We start from the raw sequence: 15,060 nt of genomic DNA on the forward strand, positions 1-15,060 counted from the left end.
ACTCCACAGCGGTGGCATACATCAACCACCAAGGAGGAACACGCAGTCGGCAAGCCTTCCAGGAAGTCCGGCGGATTCTGACATGGGTGGAAGACACGGCTTCCACCATATCCGCAGTTCACATCCCAGGCGTGGACAACTGGGAAGTAGACTTCCTCAGTCGCCAGGGTATGGACGCAGGGGAATGGTCTCTTCACCCGGACGTGTTTCAGGAGATCTGTCGCCGCTGGGGGATGCCGGACGTCGACCTAATGGCGTCTCGGCACAACAACAAGGTCCCGGTTTTCATGGCACGGTCTCACGATCACCGAGCTCTGGCGGCAGACGCCTTAGTTCAAGATTGGTCGCAGTTCCGGCTTCCTTATGTGTTCCCACCTCTGGCACTGTTGCCCAGAGTGCTGCGCAAGATCAGGTCCGACTGCCGCCGCGCCATCCTCGTCGCTCCAGACTGGCCAAGGAGGTCGTGGTACCCGGATCTGTGGCACCTCGCGGTAGGCCAACCGTGGGCACTACCAGACCGACCAGACTTGCTGTCTCAAGGGCCGTTTTTCCATCAGAATTCTGCGGCCCTGAACCTGACTGTGTGGCCATTGAGTCCTGGATCCTAGCGTGTTCAGGATTATCTCAAGAGGTCATTGCCACCATGAGACAGGCTAGAAAACCAACCTCCACCAAGATATACCACAGGACGTGGAAAATATTCTTATCTTGGTGCTCTGCTCAGGGAGTTTCTCCCTGGCCATTTGCATTGCCTACTTTTCTTTCTTTCCTGCAATCCGGTTTGGAAAAAGGTTTGTCGCTCAGCTCCCTCAAGGGACAAGTCTCAGCGCTATCTGTATTTTTTCAGAAGCGCCTAGCGCGACTTCCTCAGGTACGCACGTTCCTGCAAGGGGTTTGTCATATCGTCCCTCCTTACAAGCGGCCGTTAGAGCCCTGGGATCTGAACACGGTTCTAATTGCTCTTCAGAAGCCGCCTTTCGAGCCTATGAGGGATGTTTCGCTTTCTCGCCTTTCACAGAAAGTGGCTTTTCTAGTAGCGGTCACGTCTCTTCGGAGAGTGTCCGAGCTAGCAGCGCTGTCATGCAAATCTCCCTTCCTGGTAATTCACCAGGACAAGGTGGTTCTGCGCCCGATTCCGGAGTTTCTCCCTAAGGTGGTATCCCCCTTTCATCTCAATCAGGATATCTCCTTGCCTTCTTTGTGTCCTCATCCAGTTCATCAATGTGAAAAGGATTTGCATTTGTTGGATCTGGTGAGAGCACTCAGAATCTACATTTCCCGCACGGCGCCCCTGCGCCGCTCGGATGCCCTCTTTGTCCTTGTCGCTGGTCAGCGCAAAGGGTCGCAAGCTTCCAAATCCACCCTGGCTCGGTGGATCAAGGAACCAATTCTTGAAGCCTACCGTTCTGCTGGGCTTCCGGTTCCCTCAGGGCTGAAGGCCCATTCTACCAGAGCCGTGGGTGCGTCCTGGGCATTACGGCACCAGGCTACGGCTCAGCAGGTGTGCCAGGCGGCTACCTGGTCGAGTCTGCACACTTTTACCAAACACTATCAGGTGCATACCTACGCTTCGGCGGACGCCAGCCTAGGTAGACAAGTCCTTCAGGCGGCGGTTGCCCACCTGTAGGAAAGGGCTGTTTTACGGTCCTATCACGAGAGGTTATTATACCCACCCAGGGACTGCTTTTGGACGTCCCAATTGTCTGGGTCTCCCAATTAGGAGCGACAAAGAAGAAGGGAATTTTGTTTACTTACCGTAAATTCCTTTTCTTCTAGCTCCAATTGGGAGACCCAGCACCCGCCCTGTTTTCTTAGGGATTTTTGTTTTTTCGGGTACACATGTTGTTCATGTTGAATGGTTTCGGTTCTCCGATGTTTCTTCGGATTGAATTTGTTCTTAAACCAGTTATTGGCTTTCCTCCTTCTTGCTTTTGCACTAAAACTGAGGAGCCCGTGATCCCACGGGGGGTGTATAGGCAGAAGGGGAGGGGCTTTACACTTTTAAGTGTAATGCTTTGTGTGGCCTCCGGAGGCAGCGGAGTATCGTCAGGGACAGGCCCTGCTACGTCAAGGTACTCTGTGTCCCCGTACAGACCGCGCGCACACTGCAGCATTGCTGGGTGTGTTAGTGCGCCGGGGACAACAGCGCTGCGCGCTTGTGCCACACTAACCACAGCTTGCTGAGGGAGTTATTGTATTGGGAACTGCCGCGCCGGCCGCTGCTGGCAGTTTACACTGCGGCGCGGCTGGGATTTGTGGTGCGCCGGGGACTTCCGCGCTGGCCGTGCATATTTGACGGCCGCGCTTATTACTAGAGTCCCCGGCTTTTGCGGCCTAGTTTCGTTTCGTTCCCGCCCCCAGGCCTGCCAGTCAGGGGAAGGGCGGGACGCTGTACAGAACGTCAGCGCCGAGGGCTGGAGTCTACTTTACATACTCCAGCCCTCACATTGAGCACAGTGGGACGCCAGTTTCCCGCACTTTGTCTGAGGCACGCCCACGGTCCGCCCCTCTTCACAGAACGCCGGCGGCCATTCCTGTGTGCAGCCTGAGCTGGAGAGGGGAGACAAGTTCTGGGAGACCCAGGCACGGGATTCTGGCGACCACACACCCGCTTTTTAGCGGGCGGTAAGCGGCACCTCCGGTGCTGACCCCACTAGTGCCGAAGTGTACAATTGTATTTTTATGCTTGCATGCTATACATTGCACTAAACGGTCGCTGGTGATTCTTGGCTATATACTCTCCTAGATTGCTCAGAGGAGACAACAGCATGTCGTCCGCAAAAAACAAGGGTGCCAAGGCACAGGCTTTCTATGCTGCTTGTACCTCATGTGAGGCTATTCTACCGGCAGGTTCCACTGACCCCCATTGTGTGCAGTGCTCGGCCCCTGTGGCACTTGCTCGGCCGGGGCCTCTGCTAGAGGTGACCCAGGGAGAACCACCTGTGAATACTGTCCAGGTGACGGGGACAGAGTTTGCAGTTTTTGCTGATAGATTGTCTGTGACTATGACTAAAATTCTAGAAACTTTGCAGTCTAGACCAGTAACTCAGACCATGGGCACTGTTGAATCATTGCTCCCTGGTCCCCCTCAGTTGGAACAGCTCCGGGCTCCGGGGGTGTCCCATGCATCCCAGGGTGACGGCTCTGACACGGACGACAGTCCCAGACAGCCTAAGCGAGCTCGCTATGAGCGGCCCTCTACTTCATCACACTGGTCAGGGTCCCAGCAGGAGGATTCTCTGTGTGATGAGGCGGAGGTAGCTGATCAGGATTCTGATCCTGAGACCGCTCTCAATCTGGATACACCTGATGGTGACGCCATAGTGAATGATCTTATCGCGTCCATCAATAGAATGTTGGATATTTCTCCCCCAGCTCCTCCAGTGGAGGAGTCCGCTTCACAGCAGGAGAAATTCCATTTCAGGTATCCCAAGCGTAAATTAAGTACTTTTCTGGACCACTCTGACTTTAGAGAGTCAGTCCAGAAACACCACGCTTATCCAGATAAGCGTTTCTCCAAACGGCTTAAGGATACACATTATCCCTTTCCTCCTGACGTGATCAAGGGCTGGACCCAGTGTCCCAAGGTGGATCCCCCAATTTCCAGGCTTGCGGCTAGATCCATAGTTGCAGTGGAGGATGGGGCTGCACTTAAAGATGCCACTAACAGACAGATGGAGCTCTGGTTGAAATCCATCTATGAAGCTATCGGCGCGTCGTTTGCTCCTGCATTCGCAGCCGTATGGGCACTCCAAGCTATTTCAGCTGGTCTTACACAGATTGACACGGTCACACGTACATCTGTTCCGCAGGTGGCATCCTTAACCTCTCAAATGTCTGCATTTGCGTCTTACGCGATTAATGCGGTTCTGGACTCTACGAGCCGTACGGCAGTGGCGTCCGCCAACTCCGTGGTTTTACGCAGAGCCTTGTGGTTAAGGGAATGGAAAGCAGATTCTGCTTCCAAAAAGTGCTTAACCAGTTTGCCATTTTCTGGTGACCGACTGTTTGGGGAGCGTTTGGATGAAATCATTAAACAGTCCAAGGGTAAGGATTCATCCTTACCTCAGCCCAGACAAAACAAACCCCAACAGAGGAGGGGACAGTCGGGGTTTCGGTCCTTTCGAGGCTCGGGCAGGTCCCAATTCTCCTCGTCCAAAAGGACTCAAAAGGATCAGAGGAGCTCAGATTCTTGGCGGGCTCAGTCACGCCCAAAAAAGACAGCCGGAAGACCCGCTACCAAGGCGGCTTCCTCATGACTTTCGGCCTCCTCTCTCCGCATCCTCGGTCGGTGGCAGGCTCTCCCGCTTTGGCGACATTTGGCTGCCACAGGTCCAAGACCGTTGGGTGAGAGACATTCTGTCCCACGGGTACAGGATAGAGTTCAGTTCTCGTCCTCCAACTCGATTCTTCAGAACGTCTCCGCCTCCCGACTGAGCCGATGCTCTTCTGCAGGCGGTGTGCACTCTAAAGGCAGAAGGAGTGGTGATCCCTGTTCCTCTTCAGGAGCAAGGTCACGGTTTTTACTCCAATTTGTTTGTGGTACCAAAAAAGGACGGGTCTTTCCGTCCCGTTCTGGACCTAAAACTTCTCAACAAGCACGTGAAAACCAGACGGTTCCGGATGGAATCCCTCCGCTCCGTCATCGCCGCAATGTCTCAAGGAGATTTCCTAGCATCAATAGACATCAAGGATGCTTATCTCCACGTACCGATTGCTCCAGAGCATCAGCGTTTTCTACGCTTCGTTATAGGAGACGAACACCTTCAGTTCGTAGCCCTGCCTTTTGGTCTGGCGACAGCCCCACGGGTCTTCACCAAGGTCATGGCAGCAGTAGTTGCAGTCCTGCACTCTCAGGGACACTCTGTGATCCCTTACTTAGACGATCTGCTTGTCAAGGCGCCTTCTCAAGAGGCATGCCAACACAGCCTGAACGTTGCGCTGGAGACTCTCCAGAGTTTCGGGTGGATCATCAACTTTTCCAAGTCAAATCTAACCCCGACCCAGTCGCTAACATATCTTGGCATGGAGTTTCATACTCTCTCAGCGATAGTGAAGCTTCCGCTTGTCAAACAGCGTTCACTACAGACAGGGGTGCAATCTCTCCTTCAAGGCCAGTCACACCCCTTGAGACGCCTCATGCACTTCCTAGGGAAGATGGTAGCAGGAATGGAGGCAGTCCCTTTCGCGCAGTTTCATCTGCGTCCACTACAATGGGACATTCTCCGCCAATGGGACGGGAAGTCGACGTCCCTCGACAGGAACGTCTCCCTTTCTCAGGCGGCCAAGGATTCTCTTCGATGGTGGCTGCTTCCCACCTCATTGTCGAAAGGGAAATCCTTCCTACCCCCATCCTGGGCGGTGGTCACGACAGATGCGAGTCTGTCAGGGTGGGGAGCAGTCTTTCTCCACCACAGGGCTCAAGGTACGTGGACTCAGCAAGAGTCCACCCTTCAGATCAATGTTCTGGAGATCAGGGCAGTGTATCTTGCCCTACAAGCCTTCCAGCAGTGGCTGGAAGGCAAGCAGATCCGAATTCAGTCGGACAACTCCACAGCGGTGGCATACATCAACCACCAAGGAGGAACACGCAGTCGGCAAGCCTTCCAGGAAGTCCGGCGGATTCTGACATGGGTGGAAGACACGGCTTCCACCATATCCGCAGTTCACATCCCAGGCGTGGACAACTGGGAAGTAGACTTCCTCAGTCGCCAGGGTATGGACGCAGGGGAATGGTCTCTTCACCCGGACGTGTTTCAGGAGATCTGTCGCCGCTGGGGGATGCCGGACGTCGACCTAATGGCGTCTCGGCACAACAACAAGGTCCCGGTTTTCATGGCACGGTCTCACGATCACCGAGCTCTGGCGGCAGACGCCTTAGTTCAAGATTGGTCGCAGTTCCGGCTTCCTTATGTGTTCCCACCTCTGGCACTGTTGCCCAGAGTGCTGCGCAAGATCAGGTCCGACTGCCGCCGCGCCATCCTCGTCGCTCCAGACTGGCCAAGGAGGTCGTGGTACCCGGATCTGTGGCACCTCGCGGTAGGCCAACCGTGGGCACTACCAGACCGACCAGACTTGCTGTCTCAAGGGCCGTTTTTCCATCAGAATTCTGCGGCCCTGAACCTGACTGTGTGGCCATTGAGTCCTGGATCCTAGCGTGTTCAGGATTATCTCAAGAGGTCATTGCCACCATGAGACAGGCTAGAAAACCAACCTCCACCAAGATATACCACAGGACGTGGAAAATATTCTTATCTTGGTGCTCTGCTCAGGGAGTTTCTCCCTGGCCATTTGCATTGCCTACTTTTCTTTCTTTCCTGCAATCCGGTTTGGAAAAAGGTTTGTCGCTCAGCTCCCTCAAGGGACAAGTCTCAGCGCTATCTGTATTTTTTCAGAAGCGCCTAGCGCGACTTCCTCAGGTACGCACGTTCCTGCAAGGGGTTTGTCATATCGTCCCTCCTTACAAGCGGCCGTTAGAGCCCTGGGATCTGAACACGGTTCTAATTGCTCTTCAGAAGCCGCCTTTCGAGCCTATGAGGGATGTTTCGCTTTCTCGCCTTTCACAGAAAGTGGCTTTTCTAGTAGCGGTCACGTCTCTTCGGAGAGTGTCCGAGCTAGCAGCGCTGTCATGCAAATCTCCCTTCCTGGTAATTCACCAGGACAAGGTGGTTCTGCGCCCGATTCCGGAGTTTCTCCCTAAGGTGGTATCCCCCTTTCATCTCAATCAGGATATCTCCTTGCCTTCTTTGTGTCCTCATCCAGTTCATCAATGTGAAAAGGATTTGCATTTGTTGGATCTGGTGAGAGCACTCAGAATCTACATTTCCCGCACGGCGCCCCTGCGCCGCTCGGATGCCCTCTTTGTCCTTGTCGCTGGTCAGCGCAAAGGGTCGCAAGCTTCCAAATCCACCCTGGCTCGGTGGATCAAGGAACCAATTCTTGAAGCCTACCGTTCTGCTGGGCTTCCGGTTCCCTCAGGGCTGAAGGCCCATTCTACCAGAGCCGTGGGTGCGTCCTGGGCATTACGGCACCAGGCTACGGCTCAGCAGGTGTGCCAGGCGGCTACCTGGTCGAGTCTGCACACTTTTACCAAACACTATCAGGTGCATACCTACGCTTCGGCGGACGCCAGCCTAGGTAGACAAGTCCTTCAGGCGGCGGTTGCCCACCTGTAGGAAAGGGCTGTTTTACGGTCCTATCACGAGAGGTTATTATACCCACCCAGGGACTGCTTTTGGACGTCCCAATTGTCTGGGTCTCCCAATTAGGAGCGACAAAGAAGAAGGGAATTTTGTTTACTTACCGTAAATTCCTTTTCTTCTAGCTCCAATTGGGAGACCCAGCACCCGCCCTGTTTTCTTAGGGATTTTTGTTTTTTCGGGTACACATGTTGTTCATGTTGAATGGTTTCGGTTCTCCGATGTTTCTTCGGATTGAATTTGTTCTTAAACCAGTTATTGGCTTTCCTCCTTCTTGCTTTTGCACTAAAACTGAGGAGCCCGTGATCCCACGGGGGGTGTATAGGCAGAAGGGGAGGGGCTTTACACTTTTAAGTGTAATGCTTTGTGTGGCCTCCGGAGGCAGCGGAGTATCGTCAGGGACAGGCCCTGCTACGTCAAGGTACTCTGTGTCCCCGTACAGACCGCGCGCACACTGCAGCATTGCTGGGTGTGTTAGTGCGCCGGGGACAACAGCGCTGCGCGCTTGTGCCACACTAACCACAGCTTGCTGAGGGAGTTATTGTATTGGGAACTGCCGCGCCGGCCGCTGCTGGCAGTTTACACTGCGGCGCGGCTGGGATTTGTGGTGCGCCGGGGACTTCCGCGCTGGCCGTGCATATTTGACGGCCGCGCTTATTACTAGAGTCCCCGGCTTTTGCGGCCTAGTTTCGTTTCGTTCCCGCCCCCAGGCCTGCCAGTCAGGGGAAGGGCGGGACGCTGTACAGAACGTCAGCGCCGAGGGCTGGAGTCTACTTTACATACTCCAGCCCTCACATTGAGCACAGTGGGACGCCAGTTTCCCGCACTTTGTCTGAGGCACGCCCACGGTCCGCCCCTCTTCACAGAACGCCGGCGGCCATTCCTGTGTGCAGCCTGAGCTGGAGAGGGGAGACAAGTTCTGGGAGACCCAGGCACGGGATTCTGGCGACCACACACCCGCTTTTTAGCGGGCGGTAAGCGGCACCTCCGGTGCTGACCCCACTAGTGCCGAAGTGTACAATTGTATTTTTATGCTTGCATGCTATACATTGCACTAAACGGTCGCTGGTGATTCTTGGCTATATACTCTCCTAGATTGCTCAGAGGAGACAACAGCATGTCGTCCGCAAAAAACAAGGGTGCCAAGGCACAGGCTTTCTATGCTGCTTGTACCTCATGTGAGGCTATTCTACCGGCAGGTTCCACTGACCCCCATTGTGTGCAGTGCTCGGCCCCTGTGGCACTTGCTCGGCCGGGGCCTCTGCTAGAGGTGACCCAGGGAGAACCACCTGTGAATACTGTCCAGGTGACGGGGACAGAGTTTGCAGTTTTTGCTGATAGATTGTCTGTGACTATGACTAAAATTCTAGAAACTTTGCAGTCTAGACCAGTAACTCAGACCATGGGCACTGTTGAATCATTGCTCCCTGGTCCCCCTCAGTTGGAACAGCTCCGGGCTCCGGGGGTGTCCCATGCATCCCAGGGTGACGGCTCTGACACGGACGACAGTCCCAGACAGCCTAAGCGAGCTCGCTATGAGCGGCCCTCTACTTCATCACACTGGTCAGGGTCCCAGCAGGAGGATTCTCTGTGTGATGAGGCGGAGGTAGCTGATCAGGATTCTGATCCTGAGACCGCTCTCAATCTGGATACACCTGATGGTGACGCCATAGTGAATGATCTTATCGCGTCCATCAATAGAATGTTGGATATTTCTCCCCCAGCTCCTCCAGTGGAGGAGTCCGCTTCACAGCAGGAGAAATTCCATTTCAGGTATCCCAAGCGTAAATTAAGTACTTTTCTGGACCACTCTGACTTTAGAGAGTCAGTCCAGAAACACCACGCTTATCCAGATAAGCGTTTCTCCAAACGGCTTAAGGATACACATTATCCCTTTCCTCCTGACGTGATCAAGGGCTGGACCCAGTGTCCCAAGGTGGATCCCCCAATTTCCAGGCTTGCGGCTAGATCCATAGTTGCAGTGGAGGATGGGGCTGCACTTAAAGATGCCACTAACAGACAGATGGAGCTCTGGTTGAAATCCATCTATGAAGCTATCGGCGCGTCGTTTGCTCCTGCATTCGCAGCCGTATGGGCACTCCAAGCTATTTCAGCTGGTCTTACACAGATTGACACGGTCACACGTACATCTGTTCCGCAGGTGGCATCCTTAACCTCTCAAATGTCTGCATTTGCGTCTTACGCGATTAATGCGGTTCTGGACTCTACGAGCCGTACGGCAGTGGCGTCCGCCAACTCCGTGGTTTTACGCAGAGCCTTGTGGTTAAGGGAATGGAAAGCAGATTCTGCTTCCAAAAAGTGCTTAACCAGTTTGCCATTTTCTGGTGACCGACTGTTTGGGGAGCGTTTGGATGAAATCATTAAACAGTCCAAGGGTAAGGATTCATCCTTACCTCAGCCCAGACAAAACAAACCCCAACAGAGGAGGGGACAGTCGGGGTTTCGGTCCTTTCGAGGCTCGGGCAGGTCCCAATTCTCCTCGTCCAAAAGGACTCAAAAGGATCAGAGGAGCTCAGATTCTTGGCGGGCTCAGTCACGCCCAAAAAAGACAGCCGGAAGACCCGCTACCAAGGCGGCTTCCTCATGACTTTCGGCCTCCTCTCTCCGCATCCTCGGTCGGTGGCAGGCTCTCCCGCTTTGGCGACATTTGGCTGCCACAGGTCCAAGACCGTTGGGTGAGAGACATTCTGTCCCACGGGTACAGGATAGAGTTCAGTTCTCGTCCTCCAACTCGATTCTTCAGAACGTCTCCGCCTCCCGACTGAGCCGATGCTCTTCTGCAGGCGGTGTGCACTCTAAAGGCAGAAGGAGTGGTGATCCCTGTTCCTCTTCAGGAGCAAGGTCACGGTTTTTACTCCAATTTGTTTGTGGTACCAAAAAAGGACGGGTCTTTCCGTCCCGTTCTGGACCTAAAACTTCTCAACAAGCACGTGAAAACCAGACGGTTCCGGATGGAATCCCTCCGCTCCGTCATCGCCGCAATGTCTCAAGGAGATTTCCTAGCATCAATAGACATCAAGGATGCTTATCTCCACGTACCGATTGCTCCAGAGCATCAGCGTTTTCTACGCTTCGTTATAGGAGACGAACACCTTCAGTTCGTAGCCCTGCCTTTTGGTCTGGCGACAGCCCCACGGGTCTTCACCAAGGTCATGGCAGCAGTAGTTGCAGTCCTGCACTCTCAGGGACACTCTGTGATCCCTTACTTAGACGATCTGCTTGTCAAGGCGCCTTCTCAAGAGGCATGCCAACACAGCCTGAACGTTGCGCTGGAGACTCTCCAGAGTTTCGGGTGGATCATCAACTTTTCCAAGTCAAATCTAACCCCGACCCAGTCGCTAACATATCTTGGCATGGAGTTTCATACTCTCTCAGCGATAGTGAAGCTTCCGCTTGTCAAACAGCGTTCACTACAGACAGGGGTGCAATCTCTCCTTCAAGGCCAGTCACACCCCTTGAGACGCCTCATGCACTTCCTAGGGAAGATGGTAGCAGGAATGGAGGCAGTCCCTTTCGCGCAGTTTCATCTGCGTCCACTACAATGGGACATTCTCCGCCAATGGGACGGGAAGTCGACGTCCCTCGACAGGAACGTCTCCCTTTCTCAGGCGGCCAAGGATTCTCTTCGATGGTGGCTGCTTCCCACCTCATTGTCGAAAGGGAAATCCTTCCTACCCCCATCCTGGGCGGTGGTCACGACAGATGCGAGTCTGTCAGGGTGGGGAGCAGTCTTTCTCCACCACAGGGCTCAAGGTACGTGGACTCAGCAAGAGTCCACCCTTCAGATCAATGTTCTGGAGATCAGGGCAGTGTATCTTGCCCTACAAGCCTTCCAGCAGTGGCTGGAAGGCAAGCAGATCCGAATTCAGTCGGACAACTCCACAGCGGTGGCATACATCAACCACCAAGGAGGAACACGCAGTCGGCAAGCCTTCCAGGAAGTCCGGCGGATTCTGACATGGGTGGAAGACACGGCTTCCACCATATCCGCAGTTCACATCCCAGGCGTGGACAACTGGGAAGTAGACTTCCTCAGTCGCCAGGGTATGGACGCAGGGGAATGGTCTCTTCACCCGGACGTGTTTCAGGAGATCTGTCGCCGCTGGGGGATGCCGGACGTCGACCTAATGGCGTCTCGGCACAACAACAAGGTCCCGGTTTTCATGGCACGGTCTCACGATCACCGAGCTCTGGCGGCAGACGCCTTAGTTCAAGATTGGTCGCAGTTCCGGCTTCCTTATGTGTTCCCACCTCTGGCACTGTTGCCCAGAGTGCTGCGCAAGATCAGGTCCGACTGCCGCCGCGCCATCCTCGTCGCTCCAGACTGGCCAAGGAGGTCGTGGTACCCGGATCTGTGGCACCTCGCGGTAGGCCAACCGTGGGCACTACCAGACCGACCAGACTTGCTGTCTCAAGGGCCGTTTTTCCATCAGAATTCTGCGGCCCTGAACCTGACTGTGTGGCCATTGAGTCCTGGATCCTAGCGTGTTCAGGATTATCTCAAGAGGTCATTGCCACCATGAGACAGGCTAGAAAACCAACCTCCACCAAGATATACCACAGGACGTGGAAAATATTCTTATCTTGGTGCTCTGCTCAGGGAGTTTCTCCCTGGCCATTTGCATTGCCTACTTTTCTTTCTTTCCTGCAATCCGGTTTGGAAAAAGGTTTGTCGCTCAGCTCCCTCAAGGGACAAGTCTCAGCGCTATCTGTATTTTTTCAGAAGCGCCTAGCGCGACTTCCTCAGGTACGCACGTTCCTGCAAGGGGTTTGTCATATCGTCCCTCCTTACAAGCGGCCGTTAGAGCCCTGGGATCTGAACACGGTTCTAATTGCTCTTCAGAAGCCGCCTTTCGAGCCTATGAGGGATGTTTCGCTTTCTCGCCTTTCACAGAAAGTGGCTTTTCTAGTAGCGGTCACGTCTCTTCGGAGAGTGTCCGAGCTAGCAGCGCTGTCATGCAAATCTCCCTTCCTGGTAATTCACCAGGACAAGGTGGTTCTGCGCCCGATTCCGGAGTTTCTCCCTAAGGTGGTATCCCCCTTTCATCTCAATCAGGATATCTCCTTGCCTTCTTTGTGTCCTCATCCAGTTCATCAATGTGAAAAGGATTTGCATTTGTTGGATCTGGTGAGAGCACTCAGAATCTACATTTCCCGCACGGCGCCCCTGCGCCGCTCGGATGCCCTCTTTGTCCTTGTCGCTGGTCAGCGCAAAGGGTCGCAAGCTTCCAAATCCACCCTGGCTCGGTGGATCAAGGAACCAATTCTTGAAGCCTACCGTTCTGCTGGGCTTCCGGTTCCCTCAGGGCTGAAGGCCCATTCTACCAGAGCCGTGGGTGCGTCCTGGGCATTACGGCACCAGGCTACGGCTCAGCAGGTGTGCCAGGCGGCTACCTGGTCGAGTCTGCACACTTTTACCAAACACTATCAGGTGCATACCTACGCTTCGGCGGACGCCAGCCTAGGTAGACAAGTCCTTCAGGCGGCGGTTGCCCACCTGTAGGAAAGGGCTGTTTTACGGTCCTATCACGAGAGGTTATTATACCCACCCAGGGACTGCTTTTGGACGTCCCAATTGTCTGGGTCTCCCAATTAGGAGCGACAAAGAAGAAGGGAATTTTGTTTACTTACCGTAAATTCCTTTTCTTCTAGCTCCAATTGGGAGACCCAGCACCCGCCCTGTTTTCTTAGGGATTTTTGTTTTTTCGGGTACACATGTTGTTCATGTTGAATGGTTTCGGTTCTCCGATGTTTCTTCGGATTGAATTTGTTCTTAAACCAGTTATTGGCTTTCCTCCTTCTTGCTTTTGCACTAAAACTGAGGAGCCCGTGATCCCACGGGGGGTGTATAGGCAGAAGGGGAGGGGCTTTACACTTTTAAGTGTAATGCTTTGTGTGGCCTCCGGAGGCAGTAGCTATACACCCAATTGTCTGGGTCTCCCAATTGGAGCTAGAAGAAAAGGAATTTACGGTAAGTAAACAAAATTCCCTTCTTCCACCACATATGGGGTATCTGCGTACTCAGGAGAAAATGCACAATACATTTTATGGTGCATTTTTTCCTGATACCCTTGTGATAAAAAAAGCTACCTGGTTGAAGCAACAGTTTTGTGGCAAAAAAAAATTTTTTTCTTTTCACGGCTCAACGTTATAAACTTCTGTGAAGCCCCCAGGGGTTCAAAGTGCACATCAAACATCTAGAAAAAATATTTGAGGGCTCTAGTTTCCAAAATGGGGTCACTAATGGGGGAGCTCCATTGTTTAGGTACCTCAGGGAGTCTTCAAACCCGACATGGCGTTCGCTAATGAGTGCAGCTAATTTTGCACTCAAAAATTCAAATGGCGCTCCTTGCCTTCCGAGTCCTGCCGTGTGCCCAAACATTTGATTACCACCACATATGAGGTATCTGCGTACTCAGGAGAAAATGCACGATACATTTTATGATGCAATTTTCCTGATACCCTTGTGAAAATACTAATTTTTATGGCTAAAGTAACATTTTTGTGTTAAAAAAGTAACATTTTCATTTTTTCGTCTACATTGCTTTGGTTGCTGTGGAGCTCCTAAAGGGTTAATAAACTTCTTGGATGTGGTTTTGAGCAGAGTGAGGGGTACAGATTTTAGAATGGGGTCACTTTTGGGTATTTTCTGTCGCCTAGGTTTCTCAAATCACTCCAAATGTGATGTGGTACCTAAAAATTTTTTTTTTGTAAATTTTGTTGGAAAAATGAGAAATTGCTGATGAACTTTGAACCCTTCTAACTTCCTAACGGAAATTTTTTTTTTTTTTCAAAAATTGCGCTGGTGTAAAGCAGACAAGTGGAAAATGTTATTTAGTAACTATTTTGTGTGACATATCTTTTAGATTTATGGGCATAAAATTTCAAATTTTGAAAATTGCAAAATTTTCAAAATGTTCGCCAACTTTCCGAAATTTTCACAAATAAACGCAAAACATATCGGCCTAAATTTACCACTGACATGAAGTACAATATGTCACGAAAAAACAGTCTCAGAATCGCCAGGATCCGTTGAAGTGTTCCAGAGTTATAACCTGTCAAAGTCACACTGGTCAGAATTGCAAAAAATGGCCGGGTCTTTAAGGTGAAAACAGGCTGGGGGCTGAAGGGGTTAATATTACCTGCGGATGCTGGCTCTACTCTTTTTGGATCCCATGCAATGGGCCTTGCAGAGCATTTTCAGCATCTCTTTACTCAGATTGATCAATGGTTCTGGTCAATATTACTTTCACCTGCCTTATTTTTTCATGTGTGTCTGGTTGTAGCAGACAGCTGCTTACAATTAATAGTGGTGTATATGGTACTTGCAATTTAATGACATTGGACCTTTTCATGTATTTATTATAACATTATATAATTTGTGTTCTACAGACCATCAAATAAGGTAGAAATATGGGAAGACCTAAAGATTATTAGTAAGTTAAATCTCATCCTAATCCATTTGCTTAGTTTTCAGAAGAAAATGTGTCATATTTGTTATGAAATGTTGCATCCAGATAAATATGATGTGTAAGTGTGATGTATGCATAACGCCTTGATCAACCATAAGGCTGTGTTCACACACTGCGTTTTTTACCTGCGTTTTTGGTGCGTTTTTGCTGCAGAAATTTCTTGAGAAATTCTTGTAACCTTTCTGCAGACATTCCCCAGCCAAACCTATGGGGGAAAAAAATTAGCTGTGCGCACACTGCGTTTTTTTCTTAAGAAAATCTACTGAAAGAATTTTCTTAAGAAAAAGAATGAGCATGTCACTTCTTTTCTGCAGTTAACTGCGTTAGTTACCATAGATAATGGCACAATAACGCAGGGAGCAACCAGC

General features: G+C 51.9%; 1 protein-coding gene across 1 annotated transcript in view; it reads left to right on the forward strand.

Annotated features, from left to right (window-relative positions):
* PEX3 (peroxisomal biogenesis factor 3) overlaps positions 1 to 15,060 on the forward strand; it is a 101,563-nt gene that overhangs the window by 16,365 nt on the left and 70,138 nt on the right. Inside the window, exon 5 of the mRNA XM_075339802.1 lies at positions 14,613 to 14,656. Within this exon, the coding sequence (XP_075195917.1) occupies positions 14,613 to 14,656 (44 nt within the window). The remainder of the gene's footprint in view (positions 1 to 14,612; positions 14,657 to 15,060) is intronic.

Source organism: Anomaloglossus baeobatrachus, chromosome 3 (assembly GCF_048569485.1).
Source record: "Anomaloglossus baeobatrachus isolate aAnoBae1 chromosome 3, aAnoBae1.hap1, whole genome shotgun sequence".
In the NCBI taxonomy this organism is placed as follows: Eukaryota; Metazoa; Chordata; class Amphibia; order Anura; family Aromobatidae; genus Anomaloglossus; species Anomaloglossus baeobatrachus.